General features: G+C 34.9%; 1 protein-coding gene and 1 long non-coding RNA gene across 3 annotated transcripts; one reads left to right on the top strand and one right to left on the bottom strand.

The window, feature by feature from the left end:
• LOC101739258 (sodium- and chloride-dependent GABA transporter ine) lies at positions 1 to 22812 on the bottom strand. Of its 2 annotated transcripts, none has more exons than XM_004924781.4 (9): positions 21550 to 22812; positions 11604 to 11794; positions 6392 to 6526; positions 5022 to 5235; positions 4342 to 4838; positions 4083 to 4195; positions 2761 to 3040; positions 1819 to 2051; positions 1 to 1481 (listed from the first exon to the last, which is right to left on the bottom strand). In XM_004924781.4, the coding sequence occupies exons 1-9, from the start codon at positions 21957 to 21959 to the stop codon at positions 1371 to 1373; spliced, it is 2184 nt and encodes a 727-aa protein (XP_004924838.1). In that variant the 5' UTR covers positions 21960 to 22812; the 3' UTR covers positions 1 to 1370. The 2 variants fall into 2 exon arrangements, with proteins under 2 accessions (XP_004924838.1, XP_037869253.1); XM_038013325.2 differs by lacking the exon at positions 21550 to 22812 and adding an exon at positions 12816 to 12940.
• LOC134199521 (uncharacterized) lies at positions 12914 to 15753 on the top strand. The gene is made up of 2 exons (XR_009974043.1): positions 12914 to 13193; positions 13556 to 15753. It is a non-coding gene; the product is annotated as an uncharacterized LOC134199521 (long non-coding RNA).
• Positions 22813 to 24136: the final 1324 nt, after the last annotated feature.

Here is a 24136-nt window from a genome sequence, read left to right as displayed (position 1 = left end):
TTTTTATTTAATTACATTTATTATATTATAACACTTGATAGTACCTATTGGTAACATTATTTACATTAACTTATTCAAAATACAAATACTGGTCGATATGTATTCAATATTTAATCTCACATGCGAAAATACAATTTTACATAAAAATTCCAATGGAATGGTTGGACAACCACACTGCAGATAAATAATTTAGACAGTCATTTTAATTTAATGTCAATGATTAAAATAAATACAAACAATAGCAATGATTCAATTATTATTTTTAGGACGAGCTCACGGCCTTCTCGGGTTAAGTGGTTACCGGAGCCCATAGACATCTACAACGTAAATGCCACCACCCACCTTTGAGTCATGAGTTGTAAGGTCTCACTTTAAACAGTACAACGGCTGCCCCACCCTTCAAACCGAAACGCATTACTGCTTCACGGCAGAACTAGGCAGGGTGGTGGTACCTACCCGTGCGGACTCACAAGACGTCCTACCACCAGTAATTATGCAAACTATAACTTTGCGGGTTTGATTTTTATTACACGATGTTATATTCCTTCACCGTGTTTTAAGAACACAATATTAAGTTTATTAAAAACTAAAAATGACTTACTTTCGTTGGATTGTGTTTATGGAATGTTTTGGAAATGCAGCCCTTAATTACATATTATATATAACTAAGAGAACAACAGGATGAAAAATTATGAAACTTATGTTAGAATTATTATTGTACTTACATGTTTTATAAAGCTATATAACTTGTAAATCATTCGATTTATGTGTAATACTGCTTTTTGTATTTAAAAATTGATATTTCAGACATGAGGTCGAAGTTAATCATTTTTGTATCAAGACTGTTAAACCTTTCAAACCGGAACCCATGATTGATATTTTGTAGAAATAGTTTCAGGGCAGTAGTATCTAGTTTGTAATACGCTTCATCACTAGTTTAGTTGAATTATTCAGTAGTAACATAACGTTTTTTTCGATTGATTGCTGAAAAAGTTATAGCAAAACAAAGCCATAAAACAATTATGTATTCGAAAAAAATTAGCTAATAGAGTACCCATTTTGAATGTAATTGATTGTGTGTTTTGTGCAAAATTGATCGTTAAGTGTTTAGCAGGCATTCAAGTGCGATATCTGTGTCACTAGTGACTGTGAAGTTAGATAGGCAGATAATTGTTATTTTAGGTCGAGTGCTGACTTCTTACTCATTGTAAATGATAAATGATGGAAGACCGTCTTTATTATCTTATTGCCTTGTTTATCTAAAGATATCAAGTGACTATTCTCGTAATTATGTAGGTAGGTAGGTATTTGGCGTAGATCAACCTCATGTAATGTTTTTAGTTCCAATGTTCAGTAAATAAAAATAAAAACTAAGTTATAACAGTTTTATCTTCAGGAGTTTCGGATTCCGAGCAGCATATATCACAACCATTCACGCCACAGTCGCAAATAGAACTCGGGCGAATGGAATAACGTAATTTCTGTAAGAAAAAAAAATGGGAAATTCAAACCTTATCTTTACGATAAATATTGTAGGAAGCGATTGGCAAGTTTGGTAGGTAGGTACATTAGGCAGTTCGTACCGATACACGTCATTTCGTTTTGAGGATTAGAACATCGTAAACTATATGACATTTTTGTAAAATAATCGTGCCAGTAATCTTTTTATCGCGTCCTATTAAATACATGTTGTAAAGACATGGAGATGACTGCTATAATTATCAGAGAGAGAGAGAGAGAGAGCTTGCAATAAAACAGTATGACTATTGCACTGCACTAAAACCATTAAGGGGTTTAATTTATTATTAATAGACAAACCTCAAGTAAATTTTCCCCGGGTGCTCTAAATACGACTATTACAGCGTACACAGGAATGCATAATAAGGAAAGGGAGGCGATAATCCAACCAATTGCTTGTGCCCATGCTGGATATTGGTACTGCCGGTAGCTGGGGGGAGTATAATCGACGAGACTTGCCACCCATAGTGCTATTAATAGAGCAGGTGTAGCAATCAGCCAACAAAATCGGAAATAAATTGACGGACGTCGACCTGTAAAAGTAAATACATGTGTTAAATATATGTTTTAAAAATAAAATATATGTAAAGGGAGTTTCAGAAGGGTTTTAATTTTTAGGCGTACTATTAAATTCGATTCCTGTTGTTAGGATAAAAGTGACGTCCATCTTGTGAATCATCAAATTACTAAGCACTGTTTTATGCAAGCAACAATAAAAACTAACCACATGATTATTTGCTGATGTCAAAAATAAATATTGCTTATGTTTTAGCTAATAACAGATTTAGTTTTAAATTATTATATACTTAAATACATCATATAAAGATAAAACTTTTTAGGGCGTGTTAAATAACAATCTTGATAATAGTAATGATTCATGACATTGCTTAAAAATGAATGAGTTCATGTTATTATGTATGTAAAAATTGTTGTGATTCCCATTATAAGGGACATCCGGCAATGGCTTTTATAGATGTTTCGTCTCTTTAATTAACTGATTACTCGGTAAGCAAAAGATTGTTGTATAAATGCTGTAACGTCGTATACTTAAATAGGTAAATTACTGTTTACATGTACATGTAAGTATGTAGATATTATACGAGCCTGGTTTCAAAACTATATTAATTTTGAAATATAACTAATACTGTCTACAGTGACAAAAATAGTTCCTGCCATAGGTATGACATAACAATGACGAATGAAGAAATCATCAATCATCAATATTAGTATTTTTAATCTTACCTGTCATCTGTTTAATGTTTCGAGAAAGTCTCCCCACTCCATAGAACCAAGCTATGGCAACAACTTCGAAAAATGCAAGATACGTGATACTGAGCGAAGCGGCATAGTAGTCCATTAATTGGAATATGTATATGCCGCTATGTATTATATGTGGTAGGCCGAATACGAGTGACACCGCGCACACCAATAATACTAAGAGCTCATGATAGACAAGTTTCCTACGGATCATATCTGGGAAACCATCTTGTATCGAAGTAACGACAACTTCCACAATGGCAAACTGTAAAAAAAAACAAACAAAATTAACTTTTTTTTTTGTATACGTATAAAGTTAGTAGTAGTAGTTAGTGTACAGTTTCTTGATAATATATTAATATTGGTATATTCTACTACTTTACGCCCTTTTTTGTTTTATTATGTAGAACAGACCGACGGTCTATACCTTATATAGACATCAATCTTTCTACCTTTTTGTAAGCGCAGCTTGGTACGTTAATTGCGAAGAAGAACCCCTTTGTCATGTAACCGTAATTCCAAGGATATCATATCAATATTCCTGCAACCTTATCGAGGTCGATATTACGAGCAGTGTTCAGAATCAGAGTCATTCAGAAGGTAAGGTAAAGGTAAGCTCGCTTCTTAAATATTAGGTGTTCTCATTAGAGTGAAGCGAAGCGATATTGCACGCTTGTGCTTTTATAAAGCAGAAGTCTGGCCTCGCGTCGAGTACTGGTCGATTCTTATCTCTGGGCGGGGGCTTCGCAATACTAGCTACTTCTCCATATACAAGAGGGCCATTTGGATTGCCGATAATCTCGTTTTCATATATCGTTTAGAACCTCTAACTAACGGACTTCGGTTTTCTCTGTCTTTTGTAACTTTCCGTAACTTTCATAAGGAGTTCTCTGAATTGTTTGTAGGTACATCCAGTAAATGGCAGTTGAAGATCGTAGTACGTTTACTTATACACAGAAACCGCTGCTGCCATTTTTATTGTAAATCCCTTAATCTTTTACGACGCCCACGTCTTGGGTTGGGTGGTGTTATTCTAGACCTTTGTAAGATGCTGTTATTGTTATTGGTTTTCGTGGTTTCTTATTTAGGTAATTATTTTTGGAGCTTTTTTCAAAATATTACTCTAACACATGAGGCACCTACTGATCCGGTAATTCAACCTCACACTACTAAAAAAGGGTAGGTACCCATCTAATTCGTAATGTTGCCAATTAATATAACTAGTAACAGATGATGCAAAGTAATAATAGTCATTTTTCTTGGGAAAAAATAAAGTTTGAATTAAAATTTTATTTTATTAAACTTACCTGACTGTTCAGGCCAAGGCACAGGAACATAAAGAAAAATAAAACTGCCCAAAGTTGCGAAGCTGGCATCTTTGCAATTGCTTGTGGATAAACCACGAATAAAAGTCCGGGACCTATGAGACAGAAAATTTTATATAAAATCTTTAATGGAGTAAAAGTGAATCATTTCATATTTTAGTATTTCACTGAAAAATGTATTAAGTATATCTTTCAATTCAACCTTCCGCATTGACTTAATGACTAATAAGGATTTACTTACTATCTGCGATAACATCTTTGACCGGTGTGTTTTGTTCAAATGCGATATTTCCAATAGTAGCGAAGGTGAATATTCCGACTATGAGACTGGTTATTGCATTGACCAATGTTACAGCCACAGTATCGTGTAGAAAATTGTTGTCGAATCTGTTATATGAAGCGAACATGATCATAGATCCGAACGCTATGCCGATGGAATTGAAAATTTGTGAAGCGGCGTTAACCCATGGTCTGGATTGTTTTAGAAGTTCCCATTCTGGTTTGAAGAAAAATCTCAAGCCTCTGTCCGCCCCATCGAGTGTTAGAGATCTACCTAAGAATACTAAAATTAGCAGAAAAGGCAGTGTCGTGGTGATATAACGAACTTTGGCGGATGACTTGATACTTTTCCACAGGGCGAAATAAACTAACACCCAAGCACAGACCAAGCAAGCTGCCAATTCCCACCGCATGCCACCAGGAAATTCTATACCGGCACTCATACTCAATACCTTCTTCCTGAAAATATACAAAGATTAATGATAATCTAATTTTTCGTTATTTAATTATGACTTATTCATGCAAGTAAATGATTCATTATTGCAACGGGTATTGCGTTAAATGTATTGGAAGCAGTTCTAATAAACGTCCATTATCCCGGTTAAAAATCAGTTTAGTTTGGTACCTAAAATATAATCTTACTCGAAGAATTGTTCGGTGGGTGTTTGAGATCCATTCGGTTTTGTGTAGTTATGGTTTGGCACCCAGCACATATCCGTGTTCCATCGATTTGAACAACTGGCCCATGGTACTTCCGTTTTGAAAGACGTGAAGAAATAATAAATTGCCCACGCGATTATCACAGCATAGTATGTGGACATTAAAAATGAGATCACCACACTCGCTAAACCTGCACCTAAAATTGTACATTATTTAGTCGTAAAAAATTCCACTGTCATCATCCACCATCCATGTCACATAACACCATTTTTTATTTACATCATCATCGATTTTTGTTAATAGAAAAAAGCGTTTTTGTAAAAGTAAAGAAGAAGTCACAGTAAATATAAAAAAAACCGCAGTATTTATTACTCGCATTAAATTTGGAGCGTCGGCTATAATGCGTTGCTAGAATAACGTAACAGTACAGGCATTATCAAAAATTAAATTTGCCAACCCTGCTTAATCGTAACGGTGAATTTTCAAAAATAATGAAATCTTGCTACTTTACTATTTTTCAATAATAACTAAGTGTTTAGGTTATACCGGTTCAATATAATTGTGATTTTAGTGTTAGGTGGCGCTTAGCGCATTCCAATAATATCGCTCGCAATATGGGCTCCTTCAACTAGGCAATGGAGGGAGGAATTACTGTTGGATCGGAGGCAGCAGCCAGGCATAGGCTTATCCTGGAGGGGTGTAAGATCGCCTCCGTAATATATATTTTTTTTTACTAGAAATAAAATCCCACGCATTACTCCCAACTTAAGCGTGAACTGTGAACGATTTTTTTTATTGCTTAGATGGATGGATGAGCTCACAGCCCACCTGATGTTAAGTGGTTACTGGAGCCCATAGACATCTACAACGTAAATGCGCCACCCATCTTGAGATATAAGTTCTAAGGTCTCAGTATAGTTACAACGGCTACCCCACCGTTCGAACCGAAACGCATTACTGCTTCTGGCGGAAATAGGCGGGGTGGTGGTACCTACCCGTGTGGACTCCCAAGAGGTCCTACCACCAGTGATTACGCAAATCATAATTTTGCAGGTTTGATTTTTATTACACGATGTTATTCCTTCGCCGTGGAAGACAATCGTGAACATTTGTTGAGTACGTATTTCATTAGAAAAATTGGTACCCGCCTGCGGGATTCGAACACCGGTGCATCGCTACATACGAATTCAATATGAACCTACGTCACGGTGACTTGTATATAATATATGTATCTATCAAAATGTTGTCCTACAGTTAAAATTTCAGCTTCTTGGGTTTCGATTCGAATTAGGTCTGAGCATTAATTACACATTACTAAAGCCAAGGAATTGTACGTATACTATTAAAAATACCTTTAAAAAGTGGACATATCTGCGACAAAGCTCCTATAGGTCCGTGAGCTGTGTATTGCCCTATAGCCAGTTCCATAAAGAGCATCGGGACGCCGCAAACTAACAATATTATGAAGTAAGGTATCAAAAATGCACCTGTGGAAGATTAAAAATGGTAAGTATTAAGATTCGGCATAACACGTAGCGATGTCATATAATTTGATGACTACATCACTAGACGATACTATAAACTGTCTGTCTGTGTAAAACTGATTTTAGTATTCTTCTTAAGATATAATTTGGTGGGGTGTTTGATTTGGACAGTAAGGTGACGATGTTATTACTAAACAAGAAATATGTGGAAGTAGTTAAGCGTAGATTGAATGCCCGCGGACGTAAATTTGTACTTCTGCTTAATCGTCGGATAAAATATTAACAAGGAGGATCCTCCGTGAAATTGTGTCAATTTGCCTAAAATGACGGAAAATGGATAAATACTGTATAATCTTTTGCAACTTTTTTTTTATTCCTAATGTTTTGATGGTAGAGATATAAAATATTCACATAGACGATTAGATGCTGTATCTATCGTGATTTTTTTGCCATTAACGTTTTTTGAATTTTTAATTTAAGTTACACTATTAAGGTATGTAGTTTAGGTTCAATTTATTTTCAATTACGTTCGCAGATGACCCATTGCCTTTAATCCATTATTACCATTATCTAATTAACCTCTATTCTTGAAAGGATAAAGGGCTTAAGTGTTCGTAGATCCGTGGTATTGTAGGTGCCTCTCGAGTCGCAATTTCAATATTTTAAGTTTCAGTTTTATGATTTTTTAGATATCTTTTTTAGATATCTTATTACATTCATGTATCAGTAAGTAATATACATTAATGTAATAAGATTGTCTATTTGCGATTACTCATACTTTTAGTTTAGTTTAGAACAGTTAGTTTATTTCAGTATAGTTACATTATATTTTTTACATATTTTTTATATATTTGTTACCCCGCTTTCTTATCGATTAATGGCTATTAATAACGTAAATACACTAGTTTAAAAATATCATGAAAATTTAGTACAAATTTTATGAGCGTTAATTTGCGAGCGAGCTTTAATTTGTGATTAAAAAGGAAAAAGCCACTTGCATTAAAATCGTAAATTATATGTTACACATATAAGGTATCGAGGAATTTGATCATAATAATTTGACTCTGGAAGATGGAGTATAATTATGTACTAGGTTTTATACTAACGAACAGAAAAATAATTGCAACCAAAGGTAACTTAAGTGATGCCTGTGACTTCCGTCACAGCAATGCATGGTGCATGCAGCATGATATGAAATATGGATAAGTTATGCACAAAGAAGTAAAAAATATAGAGGTGCTATTTTTTTTAATTCAGGAAGCTGATAAGTTTTTTGTTTTGATAAGAAAGAACAAAAAAAGTCTTATCCGTTATAGCTGCAGGAAAACTATTTTAAAATATGGACCAAGCAACACTATAGATCGATTGTTAAATTTCCAAGTTTTACGTAAAAACGAGTAAATAATATTCTTATCCAAGTGCCTGAATGTTCTGCCCGAATCCAATTAACCGTTATACTAGAGAATATCATACGTCTGCGTTGCATAATGTAGAATAAAGAACGTCAATTTCATTGTTTACAGATTCTGTATAGTAGGCGTAAAAAAAAAAAAGGCGTTTTGTCTAAAAATAAAATGTAAGCATTCGCGAACACTTTACGTTATGTTAATTAGGTATGACTTTCAGAAAAAAGTGAAATTATAGTGGTACAAGTCCTTGAATATATGAATTCACACATTAAAGGCACAACATGCATGATCCGCTAAACTGAACCGTGTTGAGTTAGCAAAGATATTCAAAATGGTTCATTTATAACTTTTGAACCTCGAACATTATTTCTGAAATATTAATACAATTAAATTACTGATTAATATTTTTACATAACTATAATTATGACGCGGTTAAGTATAAATTAATACAGTGGTCGTGACCACACTAAAATGGTAACGGTAAGATGAACATGTTCGACTTCTTCAAAATTCATAAATGTACGGATACTAATAGATTCAGCTATTTTTCCTGTAATTCTGATAATGTATTTGATTTTGATATGAACGATTGATTAAAAAAGATAAATGAAGAAGGGAAGCTACGAGTACAAAAATATTTTAGACAAACTGCAGGAGGACAATCGGGAATACAAAATATCTCTATGCTCAGAAATCGGTAGTTTTAAATTTCAGTTATTATGTACGTAGATACTGTCGGTACGAAATTTGATACGTTTTCTAATAGGTAAAACATGCATACATGAGTTTATAGATATATATAAATTTTTTTTTTTTTATTGCTTTGATGGATGGACGATCTCACAGCCCACCTGGTGTTAAGTGGTTACTGGAGCCCATAGACATCTACAACGTAAATGCGCCACCCACCTCGAGATATAAGTTCTAAGATCTCAGGTATAGTTACAACGGCTACCGCACCCTTCGAACCGAAACGCATTACTGCTTCACGGCGGAAATAGGCAGGGCGGTGGTACCTACCCGCGCGGACTAAAGAGGTCCTACCACCAGTGAACACTATATTTTACAACATATTTTACAATTGAACACTATATTCGTAAATTTTTACTAACGCGAAAAGCGTAGAAAAATTCTTGTTAATATTTGCCCGGCACCTATACCTCACGTAATTAGTTAATTGTGATAAATCATTTGATATCTTGAAAACTTGTTTACTGTGAAGAGTCAGTTTACAGAAAGCATCAGCTGTAATTCACACCGTGTTGTCGTGTTGATGGTTCGAGTTGGTACCTCGCCGACAATAGCTCCTATTAGTGACAGATGACACAAACATCACAGATCACGATCTCGCGCGGTTTATATACATAACGTATTTGCTGTTCGTTAATGATTGTAAATACATATATTGGTGTATTTGGATTGTGGGTGTGTCCAAATGAACTTATAATGGTAGTGTTCGTGACATGGTCGCGTCTGTCTGATTTTTTTACGGCTGATCGTCATTTTACTTCGTATTTTTATATAATTACAGAAAAAAGGTAGTAAGCACCTTAAGGACCGATTAAGTTTGTCAAATAGATATAATTGTTAGTTGCAGTAAAACTGCTAGTAGTTTAATTTAGCAACTTTATAACGACATGATGTGGAACATTCCAAATGTGACAATTGAAGAACCGTTTTAATGTCATGTATTAAAGTTTCGGCTTGATTTCGTTTCATTGTCTTCGAGACAAATTGTTCGATATTGTTAAGCCGTAACAAAACTATATCTACACATTTCAGTTAATTGAGATGAGGTATTTTCTCGTTTTTAGATTCCAACTAGTGTGTTAATTTTATTGATCACGTTTCTAAATTGACGCTCTGCTAAAAAATTGTGATAATCGATGTCCTCATGGTCAATCTGATTGTGGATCATTTTTCGTGCTTGTTTAATTTCAAACGCCATTGCCACTTAAATAGTTGAGTTTAATGCAATGTCACGACGGACACGATCTCTCTGTCATCTTAATGAGTTAATTTACACCGGCCGAGTGTCGAGACGATTCTATATTAGCGAACCGAGTGCAAATGTGTTAGCTTAAAAAATATGTATACGAATTTGTGGCGGGTAGCCATCATACAACGCAAGATATTTGACAGATGCCTTAATCTCGCTTAAGACATTTTCAAGACAACCGAGCATCAGAGATTTCTACCGAGCAATATCATCCGCTCGGTAGAAAATCTTTCCTCCGTTGTTATACATCTCCACAAAAGTATTACGTAAAAAGACCAAGAAACAAAAATTAGAGCTTTAAAAATTAAAAACTTTGCTATCGTTCTGATTCATGATGATTGCAAGACCGCTTGGACGGGCGCCGTATTTCTACTCAGACGCGAATCATACAGTCTGCTTTGAAGCTAGAATAACCGGAAAAGTATGAGAAGGGATTCGCGTTGTGGACTAAGGGCTCTGGTGACCGCTCAAGGTCAGGTGATTGTAAGATGGCCGGCGAAACATGGCTTACTAAAAAAATCATACAATTAAATAATTTTATTCCTAACGGTCTCTAATAATTGACAAAGTTTTAGATTATTCAGTTGTCGGAGAGCACGTAACTTAATTAATAAAATTTTAAACAAAATTCCGAATAACACATTCAGGTGAAACTAAATCTTAAGTGTGAAGGAAAGAATTATAAAGTGGGCGTGTTAAGTAGAATTCGATGCTCGTTGTTCACACCTCTTAAGTTCTAATATAATGTAACATTGTCGATTGGTTGCTCGGATCAATAGATAATGTGAATCGTAAACAACAAATAATTTGGAATTGTTCATTATTAAATTTATCAAATATTATCAAATTTTTATATTTTAAATTTAGAATACCTTGTTAAAAAAATGCTAAAAAAATTAATATTGCCCATTAGTTATGTACTCGGAGCAATGGCAGTCGTAAACAAAAAATCGCATGAATGAGTCCGTAAATAAGCGTACTTTTCTATATATAAAATTAAGAAGGCCTTATTAAAATATATATCAAATGAACTTATGACGAATTCGTTAAATACCTACACAAGGATTAGAAATTACGATTGAAGAGTAATTTAAATCGTTTGAAGAGAAAGCTCAAATAAGTTTTTGTTTAACTGGCACGGACGGAGAGACAGACGGCTTCAGTCTAACTGCTATTGAACGACAACATAACCTATTGGTCATTGTATTTTACTTTATTGTCGCTGTAGGCAGATGATCGTACGGCCACTAGGGGTACAGTCAAGCCGCTACTCCAACAGTCAATGGCGATCTTTGAAATTTCGTGCTTTTTTTGTTTTTTTCCTACCTATTCGCTGGTAGAATGAGGGTATATTCCAATTAGGCCCGGATGGTTAGTTAAGTTCACGGGCTCAACTTGAGAGAATTTGCTAAGACTAGCCCTAGCAAAAGCTGTGTTTGACAGAATCTACCACCGGATCGGAATCGCGATCCACTGAGAATATCCGGCGAGAAACTCAGTGGGAAATTTCGTGTCACGGTCTCGAGATAACGTTATTTATTTGTGGTAGAGCATCTACCATACAGCCTATGTCGTTATTGCGACGAAATTTTGATTCAGACCTTATTTAATGGAAAAGTGTGACATGCGTCCTTGAACTTGATGTTAAAAACATATCAGAGAATCACGTTACCTCCTCCACTTTTGTAACAGAGATAAGGAAAGCGCCAAACATTGCCGAGGCCAACGGAGTATCCGACGCATGCCAACACGAACTGAATCTTGTTAGCCCAAAAGGGCCTTCGGGGTTTCAAATGTACTGCGGCATCTTCTTCTTCTTCTTCACAGTCACTCTCGTGGGATGCCGAATCTTCATCGGGGGGTCTGAAAATAGGATTGCTATTTCATTACATGCACACGAGAAGTAACAGTAGCGCGGTTTAGAGTATAAGGAGCGAAAATGAATTCTGAATAATTTTAAATTACATTAACTGAAGATTATTTGTACTTGGAATGCAAATATTTGTTTAAAAAATAATTTGAGCCGTAAAGGATTCCATATGTCTCAGGTAATTTATGTAAGTACATTGTGTTTTAATGAACTGATGTGTTTGCTGATGAAATTAGATTAGATACAAATGCACACGCGCCATAGCTAACTTAATAGATAACGAGTTGTTCGTCATTTTGTAGGACAGAAAACTCAATTTATTTGAAATTTATTATATTAAACAAGGGAAACAATAAGGGAAAACAATTTAAATTAAATTATTTATATAAAACAAGAGTGGACACCTCGTCTGGCTCCGAAAATAAAAATAGCTAGAATCCAATTGTGGTACGACCCACTGGGTCCTATTAAGAAACCATCCAGAGATCCACTTGCACACATTTAAAAAATAAGATCAAAATCGGTCCAAGACAATAAGGCGACGCATTGAAGAAGCCAAGAGAATAATTAGAACAAAATAAAATAATTTAAATGTAATAAATTACAGTAAACACGTTATATGGAGATGATTCCCTCATCTCCTTTCTATCATCGCACCTCCCGCCATCGGAGCAGAGTTCATCCATATTATCTGGAACCGCTGCGTTCATCGACAGTGCGTTTCCAAAGATCTTTTTTGCCACGTACCATCCGGCTTTGGAATGAACTCCCCTCCACGGTGTTTTCCGAGCGCTATGACATGTCCTTCTTCAAACGAGGCTTGCGGAGAGTTCTTTATGGTAGGCAGCGGCTTGGCTCTGCCCCTGGCATTGCTGACGTCCATGAGCGACGGTGACCACTTACCATCAGGTGGGCCGTATGCTCGTCTGCCTACAAAGGCAATAAAAAAAAAAAAAAAAAAAAAACACATTCCATTAGTTGGTTTCGAATTAGTAAAATGTTTATGAAACAGACCTTCGGTAGAGCATGGTAAGTTGTTATGGACTGGACTAAAGATACAGAACGAATGAACATGTATAATAGACACGTTGCTATATATATGTCGTATGTAGCTATGTCAATCAATTATTGATCAGATGACATCGTCAGCTAACTTGATTTACAAATAGTAACAGAATAGCAAATACGTATTATAAGTAGGTATGTGCCTAAGCGAATACTATGTAATAATATCTGCACTTGTCGCGCAAATCTCCGGCTAACCTCATGGACTGCTGAAAATGTGACGAATATTTTTTTACGTTCGGCATTTAAAGAAAATTTATTTGTATGGCGGTCAATGTTCTTCCAGAATAAAACGTCATGTGTATAAAATTCGATAGCCAGATTGTGGTAAATATCAACGATTTTTTAAATTTAATTATTGCCATATCTATGACCATTTATATTGTTTCTATTTTCTGATTGTGCAAACTATTTATATTTTTGTCATGAAATGAAGATTACTTGTTTTTCTAAATTTAAGTTTTAATTTTTATCTTCACCCTTCATCTTAAACACTTTTTCTATAAACTGGTTTATCGAAAATATGTAATTCGGAAGCTGTAATGCAGGTGGAAATAGTCTGCTTTAAACTTTGGTGTAAATTGAATTCTAATTAATAAAATAATGGTTTTAGACATTTAGGGGTGTCAAATTACAATTTTAAAACTAGTATTTAATTTCGAATTTGTTTCACTGTATGTTTATTGCAGTCTGGTAACGTTATCGTGAAACTGGTGAACTGACTGAAAGATACCCTAGCGGGAAGCGTGTAACCACTCGACGACAAGGTATATTTTTGCATTTTTTCTCGAGAAGATAACCAAATCTGACGGTTATGCCTTTGAAAGGCTCCAGCCTGAGCAACAATTACTTGTAAATGACTTAAGTTGCGAGGAGAAGACCCCACGAAGCTAGCCTTCATACTCGAATACCGCTTTCTACTACAGCACTATCTCGAGGAAATCTTGGGTGAAGATTACAATAGGCCCGGAAGATAACCACTAAGCATTTGACCAAAGAGGCGAACCGATGTCCAACTACTAATTTAATTTTAAAATTACTGTCATTGAGATTAAGCACTATTTGATTGTAGTAGATAAATTCGTTTTTTGACGTGGTAATGGTTGGTTTGGGGTGCATCCTGCTACCACCGAGGGTGGGGGAAAACCAATGTCGGAATAGGCAATAGCGTCTTAGAGGCTAACTGGATACTACCGGTGAAAAACCTCAGAGTAGCGGTACTGTTGTTTATTTCCTTCCCACGACTCAAGATTTTTGTTAAAAGGTATTATTGCAAACATTACTTATAGTTTATGAGTATTCAACTTTGTATTACATTACATTACGTTGAACTCCTATTTTATGCATTTACTCATAATACAATTCAAATATGTATTGTGCAAAAGTATTGCCATGATAATCATCTGGTCACTTACGCAAGCATAAAATTCCACCCTCTGACTGAGTATCATCAAAATAATTTTAGTTTTTTTACGCACCACGACCTTGATGAAAGTGAGCTGTTTGGTCTGATCAATGATGAATGATCTACAGCAGCGGAAGATTAACGTGACGTCAGAAATGGCTCAAAGGCTAGACTGTATAAGGTGATAGTTTCTAAGCATTTTAAGATGTATTATAATCATACTCCTCGAAAACACCTTACGTTTAAATATACAAATAAAGAGAATATTGATTTTGATTTGTTTGTAATTTTTATCCTATATATTTTCATTCATAAAGTTTATTATAAGGATATGATTAATGTGGATATGAACAATAATGATATGTGTGTATATTTATATAGGTATATATGTGTAAAGAAAAAACCTTGATCATTTAAAACCTTTTTAAACTCTTTAGTTTAAAAAATGTTTTTTCCTAGACGGAATCGCTCACCTGTCGTGTCATTCAGTGAAAAGAGAGTTCAGTTTCGTAGAGTATAATATTACTGTTTGAAATATTAATTTTGAAAGAGATTAAGGGCTTATATATATAGGCTTATATAAGCCTATTGTTTCCTCATTATATCATTCTGTAATATTCCATATCATATATGTATGTATACATGTGTACATACATGTATAGAGCTATAGATAAAGGTCGGCATTACATATATAAAGCCACAATTATTACCAAAATTGTATTAATTGTATTGTATTTGATCACTACAATAGAAATTGGGAAATAAATAAATAAAACAAGACTACCTTTGTAAATTAAACAGTGAAATTTAACAGTTTAAATTTTAATTAGAAATTTTAAAGCGGAAAAGCTTTGAAAACAAAGAAGTGATTTTTAGAATATATTATAATATCTACAATTTTTTATTATCGTTTGAATTCTTTTATTTTATACTGTCTTCGAAGGCAGACAAGCTAACGACGCACCTAATGGTGGGTGGTCCCTGCCACTCATGAACATCCGCATTTCCAGAAGGCACAGCCAAGCTGCGTATTGCTATGGACTCTCATTGAAGCGCATGTCATAACTCTCAAGGAATACCGTGGAGTTCATCCCACGGCGGGATGGTATATGGCAAAGGCAAAGAAAAACTTGCCGGCTTAAGGTTGTGTGAAGGTCAAATTAAAACATAAAACTGAAAAAAACGTCGAATTCAGTACATAGCTTTTTGGAAAATTTAAATTTATATCAAGCCAGTTTGATTTTTATTGGATTATGAGTTCAATATTCTCCTGGCGGTAAACTGTTGGAATCGTAAATTGAATGTCACTTGCTGTTTTACTTCAAATGAAAGGCGATGACAATCGTTGGGAAGATGTTGACCCTATGCGAGGTCAACAAACTGCAGCACTAGTTATTGCTTTTTATAAAAATATAATAGATAACTCAATTAACATTTTTAATTAACCTTCGTGTAGATTCAATAAAGATATCATACGATACAGTCATGATTTTAATTGGTCTTGCGTTGCCTTTATTCTACCTAATCTTTAACAACAGACGGCTGTTTGTTTAACATTGGCTAAAAACAAAAGTGTAATATCTTCTTCTTCTCTATATTATTATATAAAAATTAATTGCTGTTCGTTAGTCTCGCTAAAACTCGAGAACGGCTGGACCGATTTGGCTAATTTTGGTCTTGAATTATTCGTGGAAGTCCAGGGAAGGTTTAAAAAGGTTAGATAAATATTAAAATGATCGGAATTAAATAAAAATAACAATTTTGTTTTTCCTTTGATGTGTCCCCCGTCGGACGGATTCCTTTTGTTTGTTTTAAGTTTATTTTATACAAAGGCTTAGGTTTAGGCACTACGAAGTCTGCCGGGTCAGCTAGTCTTAAATATTTATTGCCGTTCAGAAACGACGTGTATGTTATAGTCATGTGCGTTCGTTAATTATATTTTGGAGTATTCAGGAAAGTTTTTTACCGAAACCGTAAACACGCGAAGACAGTTTAAAGCAGGAGTAATCCTCAGCTGTCAACGCGTAAGTACGTAAACGTATTTTAAAATCATTATCAAGTAGGCGGTGATAAGGCCGACCGGTACTGGCGCACGATCAATCGTTGTATCCGTACGACGTATGCGAGATATGTGTGAGCAGATAGCTGGGTTGCAGCGTTATCGTCTCAACGTGAAGGTCAAACGACGAAAACTCTTTGTAAACATAATCATCGCAGGATTTTAGGATTGTCTCAAGTAGCCCTGTCAAAATGTTGGACGCACTAAATCTTTCGCGATTCCGAGACTTATGAAGCAAAATAACAAAGTTATTTATTTTCGAACCATTCGAAAATTTCGTTGTCCGGAACCCCTTTTTTCATAATCATGTGTTTTTCTTCAGAACATTTATAATTTCCGAAAATTTGGCTTTATGAACAATTTAGACTTACAATTAATGCAAAGAGAATAATGAACTATGCAAATATGCAATTATTAATTATTTACTATCCTACCTTTCTGAAAAGAAGAAATGGTAGTAATGTCTCGCAAATAGGAACAACTATGTTAGTCCGAAGTAGTAGTGGAAATCCTAGTTTCAAGTATAAAATATTTGTTGACATTTCTCTTGCACAAATAAATATAAAATAAATTAAAATTGTACACTCATATAATACGGTTATCCCCTTTGAAAAGTGTGTAAATTTTTTTACAGATAAATATATGTAGGCAGTGGCTTGGCTCTGCCACTGGCATTGTTCAAGTCCATGGGCGACGGTAACAATTCACCATTAGGTGGGCCAGCCGTATGCTTGACAAGAGCAATAAAAAAATATGAATTAACAAAATATTAAAACATGTTTCACCGGTCACGGTCACCGAAGGCTCTACTTACATAATTTCAATAATGACTTCAACGTACTGTAAGTTTTGAATTGTTGTTATAATGTATTACTGATGCGGATCAAAAATGTCTTTATTGGGACTAAAGACATAAAATGGATGTCGAAGTAAGGAATCGAAGCGATTTTATTACAAAGTAATTAATCAATGTAAGCCTTTTGTTTTGAATGTTGGAATCTGACACTAATGTAAATAAATGTAAAATGCATCATTTACTTTTAAAATCTTTTATCACTAAGCCTTACCGCGAGATGACGTCACGGCTTTTAAACAATGGACTTGTTATGTTACCTGTCCGGAACGGAACGAGTAAAACGGTCGTGGCAAAGCATTCATATAAGTTCATTTATACATATACTAGCGACCCGCCCTCGCTTCGCTTCGGAAACTAATTTATTATTGATTTCTCCACTATTTAATGGATGTTATTATACATATAAACCTTCCTCTTCAATCACTCTACCTATTAAAAAAAACCGCATCAAAATCCGTTGCATACTTTTAAAGATTTAAGAAAACATAGGGATATAGGGACAGAGAAAGCGACTTTGTTTTATACTATGTAGTGATTATCGTTCTTTGGCACACGAACCGATGCACTATCATTTCAAGATCACAAAAGTTTAAAATACACATCAGATAAAGGTTTTCAGTTTTGTTGTTATTTGGATGAAATACCGAAATTCGATTATGATAATGAAAAGTATTTTTTACGTAAGTCTTGTGTACTTTTGTCTGCCTTAATAGAAACAGAAGTACCTACATGATTATTATTTTGCTTCGATTCTATATTTATGGAATAATATAATTTCAATTATATTATAATAGTTTCATTACTCTTCCTTTTTAATCAATAATAAATGGATCAGAGTTTCAAGGTTGATAATAAATTTTGTTAGAATTTAGATTTTAAATTTTAATTTTTTAATATGCGTCATCAATTACGAATTTAATAAAAAGCTATTTAGGAACTTCTATAGCATTTCATAAAACCCACATCATACAACGAATCAATTCTCTCTTATAATGATAAAACTTATAACTTGATTTAATTATGCTCCTTCATTGTTATCATATTAATATTGTACTTATAAATTATTCTCTGACTTTAGAAATATGAAATAATGATCATTCAATATTAATAATAAACAAGCAGGACACTTAAATTTTCAACACTTTATTATGGTCGTAAAATAATTTTGTTTATTCTTTTATATTTCTTTCACGGTAACGGAAAAGCAAAGTCTTCTGTTCCATTTTTATAATCCAAAAACGTTTTAAATTAAATTATATTCAATTATTTCGATTGAGATATCTATTAATAGCTACCTTAAGTAGCACATACGAGTCTGCAGTATTTTGCACCGTTTCCGTGTTATCCTTTTACTAAAATATAGCATTTTTAATATACTTAATATGGCAAACAACAGACTTGGATAGCGTGATGCCGTCCTCGTCACAGAGAAAGTGATCCATGAGGGAATTTACAACTTTGAGGAAAACGACTCTAGAAGTTAGGATCTCCCTTGTGGAAGAGGAATTAAGGATGGCGCATCAAATCGTGTGACTGATATAAACCGATATCAATATGTAGGTTTTACTTATAAATGTTGTTGACTACGTTTTTGCTATCATGGAAGTTACTTTTGAATTAGGCTTTTGTATAGTATTCGAGTTGGGTAAAACTATGAAAGTTTATGGCCTTCGCTTAGGCTGTAATAGTTAATAAATAGCCGTTGTGTAATAAAAGATTATTCATTTCTTTTTCATTACCATTCAATTTGACATAAGGTCGAAAGAGACAAAATATATACTAGGCCAGTGTTTATTACACCGTGTTTATTAATAGCAATGTATAAGGACTAAATAAACGCAGTGGACATTGGCCTTATTAAGTGATCGATTTTGAAGTCTTGCGGACCGCTTGAATATATCACTTCTACGCTACTCCTATAATACAGGAGAGATGATGTTTATTAGTTCACCGCGTTCAAGAGAGCACCAAGGGCTCGACGAGTAAATTAACCCATAGACACAGCCCACAGTTTCTCGCCAGATCTTCTCAGTGGGTCGCGTTTCAGATCTGGTGGTTCTAACGAAGCACTGCTCTTGCTAGGGCCAGTGTTAGCAACACTCCGGTTTGAGCCCCGTGTGGTCACCAACACTTCAAGGAGAAGCTGAAATAGTCTCTCAAAGCTATCAGCATAGGTAAGGGGAAAAACACCCTAATGCAAGTTCAGTATCGGGATTGATGGAGGTTCCATGTAGGCAGACATTGAGATAAATTATATTGATTTGTGTTCGTGTTACTTTTGTTTATAATTGGTTAAATTTATGATTAATATAGAATTACCATAGTGATAGAAGACGATATAGATAGGCCCCCGTAAGTCGAACACAAGAATTTGAGTAATTACTGTAGTAATAACGAATCACAAAAACCGATGTAAATACTTATTTATTACTTACATGGTTAATTTTTGTTTGGTCATTAGAATATAGTGCGCGAACTAACAAAGTAGAAATAATAAGCGAGATTATAACGTTTATGTAGCATTAAAATGTTGTTAGTGTCCGTTCCTAAAGTCACCGCATTAGCAAGTATACATTTTTATACACAATTTTTTAATATATTTTAAGAATGTGTAGAAAACATAAAATGAATTTTGTTGTAGAATGGCGAATAAAGATAAATCTAAAACAGATAATTCCTTTATGTTGATTCTTTACTAAAATTCGTTGTTTTTAATTGTAATTCTTTTTTTCATTATGATTTTTCGAATGTGTCATAAATATTAAGTTCACGGTTGGCGGATTAGCAAATGATAACGGAATTCAATCCTAATCTTTGCAGAGTTGATATTTATGCTTATCAGCGATAGTATTGCAAATGATAAATTCGTAGCTTTAACTGAATCCATGTTTGTTTAAAAAACAATTAAATAAATTGTACTGTTGTGTTGTTAATAGATGTTATTTTATCAAATAAAACCTTAATAAATAAATCAATTTGGCCAAAATAATTACTTCACTTCGATTTTCATTAGCACTAACATTTTCTACGGACTATCAAAACTAAATTAATCAGACTTTTTTATTTTGCAAAGTATTTTAGTTACAAAATAATTTCAAATATCAAATATTAGGAAAATCACCTTGTTGTGTTAGAACTTAATAATATGCACATCTTTTTATGTTGTATATTTACGTCTCTGCTATTTCCTTGAGCCCGTTGTGTCCAGGAAAGGAAATAACAATATGTTATCATTAATTAATTACATGTTGACAAAACCTATGAAAATGTATTACTAAAATTAAATATTGATTATTAAAAATAAAAATAAAAGCTTACAATTCACGTTATTAATCATTCCAAATTTAATTAATCCAAATTTATTCTATTATCATCATTCTGTTATAGTATATAATAAAAAAATAATTTGTTCCTTATGTTCTGCAGTGTATCTAATATCAAGTCAATACCTAAATAACATCAGCTCGTCTCACACATAGATTAATGAAAGAGAAATCTTTATCAATAGTGTGGTGGTACTCTTTGAGTAGGTACTGTACAATGTTCAATGAAAGACTTCAGTTGATTTCTGATTAAAAATAATTTCATGGCGTATTGAATCCGGTGCACGTTGTGAACATTATGTAAGTTCTGTGATAAAATGATTTATGGATCTCCGTGATTGAACAAATCTGATTTATCACTGATATGAATTCTTACGTTGCAACTATTGTTTTGTTTAGCAAATACATATGCGGGAACCAAATGCATAAGAATAGTATATATACTTTTACGACTATGTACTTTAATATATACCTTTAGTAAGTGTTCTAAATACGAGAATTGTGAAAAACTATGTTGCTATAATTGAAACAGTTGAATCACAGAGTTGAATGAAACGAATGACAGAGGAAATTTTAAATAAATTTAGCGCCTGAATGTTAAATGCACAATCTTCGACCACAACATAAAAAGACAAAATTGAAATAGTTTTGAAAATTATTTGGGTACAAACGATTCAATTGATATTTTAATGATTAGGTAACTATCAACATACAACAAACTTTATAAAATTAACGACGAATGCTTCGCGCAATGCACGTTGCTTCAATTCCTAATTATAATTTGTTTTAATCAGATTAAGACCGATATAGATATAATGTTTTTGTAATACTGAATGTGTTTTATCGTTTTATCAAAATACTTATTTAAACAAATATGCTTCAATAGCATGCAATAAGAATCTATCACTAACATACTACTAAGATCGTGGGACCGGACGACAATAGAAAATACTCATATGGATATTAAAGTTATAAAGATGTCCATATAGTCAATTGAATAATGGCAAGTCAGAGGATGTGTTATTCCGAGAGGTACTCACGTAGGAGGACGCACTAGATGGAACAATTCTGTGGGCGAAGTAGGTACTCGTCTAATAACCATTTTGCGACCATCGGTGCAGCCCATGCCGATTGAAGCGAGGGATCGAACCGATGGCGCTCCATATTGGTTAGTTCCGTTTTCGGATCCTTCAGGGTAAGGAATCACTTGTTCATATGGTCGTAAACTTCTTGCAGAAGCAGCTCCGGAAGCAGCGGCAACATCACGAATTTTTTGGGTGTCACTAAAGCTCTTAACTTTTCTCATTGGTGCAGAGGTATTAATTGTAGCTGCCGGTTCTTGCAGGTTGAGAAGCTTTGAGCTTTCGACGTCCTGACAGTCGTCATACTGTTCCACGTGGATCGCCACGCTGGGCGCGGCGGTTTCCGTCGAAGATTCGGCTTTGTTCATAATATCACGTCACAGGGTCATGACGCGGTGATTATAAGTCGCGTGCGTCGCTGACGACGCGCGACTGTGAATTATGAACGTACGCGAGAACGAGCGAGGTCGTTATAGTTACTCGACCGACTGCCCTGACTAACTCGTCAATCGAGGCAAAGCAATTGGTAAACAAAATGCGATTGTGGCAACCAGTAGTGGGGGAAGTCGACAGGAAGAGGGGAGTTCGCGCATGCGAGGCGATGGCCATGAAACGTTGCTCTGCGCTTGCGTTACTAACTTCAATGTACTGTTCAGGGTTCATTAAAACGAACGATCAGCTTTGACTTACCATTTCTCTTGTATTTTAATTTACATAATGGAAAACAATAGGAAAATTACAGACATTTTGGTTCTTCGGCAGGGTTTTATAATACCTAATACTCGTACACATTTACATGAATAGGTGAATTACTAGAAATATTAAGTATGACTATCTGAACTAAGTAACCACTACGTACGTTTTGGGAATTACTATTAACGTTGATCAGTCTTCCAACCTAGCATTGGATACACATCTCAAGATATGCTATAGCTATCTTCTAAAAAGCAGAATTATTTTGTAGATATCTGATATTTTTATTTGTGGTTATCGATGACGTGCATCCTTATCTGGCCTCGACATCAACACAAAAAAGCCCCTCCCCCACTGTAACTCTTAGGTGTGTATCGGATTTAACATAAGCCTACATACATTACAAAATCACGACCATATGGAAATAAGAGTACTCTTATCCTGAGATAGAGACGCATAGATACCTACTGCGTGGCAGTGTTAGTAGCTCCCAGCCGTATATCTTATAACGATCATCATCCTCGTGGAACCCGTCGTTTGCGACGAAGGACTCGACGAGCGAATTAACCCACTGACACAGCCCACTGAGTTTCTCGCCGGATCTTCTCAGTAGGTCGCGTTTCCGATCTGGTGGTAGATTCTGCGAAGCACTGCTCTTGCTAGGGCCAGTGTTAGCACAACTCTGGTTTGAGCCCCGTGAGCTCACCTACACGTTAGGGCGAAGCTGATATAGCCTCTGAAGGCTATCAGTATCGGTAGGAAAAAAAAACTTATAATAATTAGGATGCCACCGGCAAATTAGGAGAAGCAGAATTAATTGAGGAAGGGACTCTCTTGAGTATGTTTTAACCCTTTGACTGCCATGTAGGTCACCGATGCCCTAAGTGGTGCACTGAAGTAATTATGTCGATATCTGTTACTAAGGCCCCAGAGTATCTTTTACACTCTGGGAAAGACGAATACGAACGATACTGAGAATTAACCTATTTCTAAGAGACCTAAAAGACTAAAACTTACATTAAAAACCAAAAGAAGGCAATCTCGAACTCGAATTCTCGCTAACTTTGATCTCATAAATAGGTTAGTTTGAAACCTGTAGAAGGGATTATCCTTTTCTTTGTAGTCTTTAACCGTATGTTCGTTGAGGAGTGATATTATGATTTTTTACGATGACCCGTAATATACTCCTATACCATTACGTCATTCACTTCTTATTTTCTAGAGCCACAGCGGTCATTCATTGTGTGTCGTCAAAGACCGTTTCGGTCATAGGTCCGGCTTTAAAATTAATATCCCTTCTCGGTGTCCCTTTGACCTTATAACATTTCCTTCTTTAAGTGAAGTATGAGGAGAGTCAAAGTCAATAGTCAGGGGTGTGGCTTCGCCCCTACAATTATTGATATCCGTGATGGTGAAGACTCAACATCAGGTGAGCCAGAATTGTCTCCAAAGGCAATAAAAAATAAATCTTACAGTAGCTCTGTTCGATTTATTGTTCTCATTCTAAATTAAGATGGGTCGATGAGCTTACAGCCCACCTGGTGTTAAGTGGTTACTGGGGTCCATAGACATCTACAACTTAAATGCGCCACCCACCTTGAGATATAAGTTCTAAGGTCTCAAGTATAGTTACAACGGTTGCCTATGGTCTATGGACTCCGGTAACCACTTAACACCAAAACCCAGGTGGGCCGCGAGTCTGGCTACCCATCTTAAAAAGCTATCATAAAAAAAAAAACTTATACTTTATTAAACGATAGCATTGCTTTTAGTTTTATTTATGTTTGAGAAATTACTGGCAGCTCGGAGGCCTTTCCAGTTTCACCAGGACAGATGGGCGAGCACGGGCTCT

The sequence above is a fragment of the Bombyx mori genome, chromosome 10, assembly GCF_030269925.1.
Source record: "Bombyx mori chromosome 10, ASM3026992v2".
NCBI lineage: Eukaryota > Metazoa > Arthropoda > Insecta > Lepidoptera > Bombycidae > Bombyx > Bombyx mori.
Note: the sequence above shows the minus strand (reverse complement) of the source record. Positions and strands in the feature narration are given on the sequence as shown.

What these genes read in the sequence shown, in the direction of transcription:
- LOC101739258 (XM_004924781.4), bottom strand. Translation starts at nt 21,959, where the DNA reads ATGAACAAAGCCGAATCTTCGACGGAAACCGCCGCGCCCAGCGTGGCG. An exon ending in CATCTAGTGCGTCCTCCTAC is followed by an intron (nt 11,795 to 21,549) that starts GTGAGTACCTCT and finishes TCCTATTTTCAG; the next exon opens with ACCCCCCGATGAAGATTCGG. An exon ending in AAACATTAAACAGATGACAG is followed by an intron (nt 2,052 to 2,760) that starts GTAAGATTAAAA and finishes TTACTTTTACAG; the next exon opens with GTCGACGTCCGTCAATTTAT.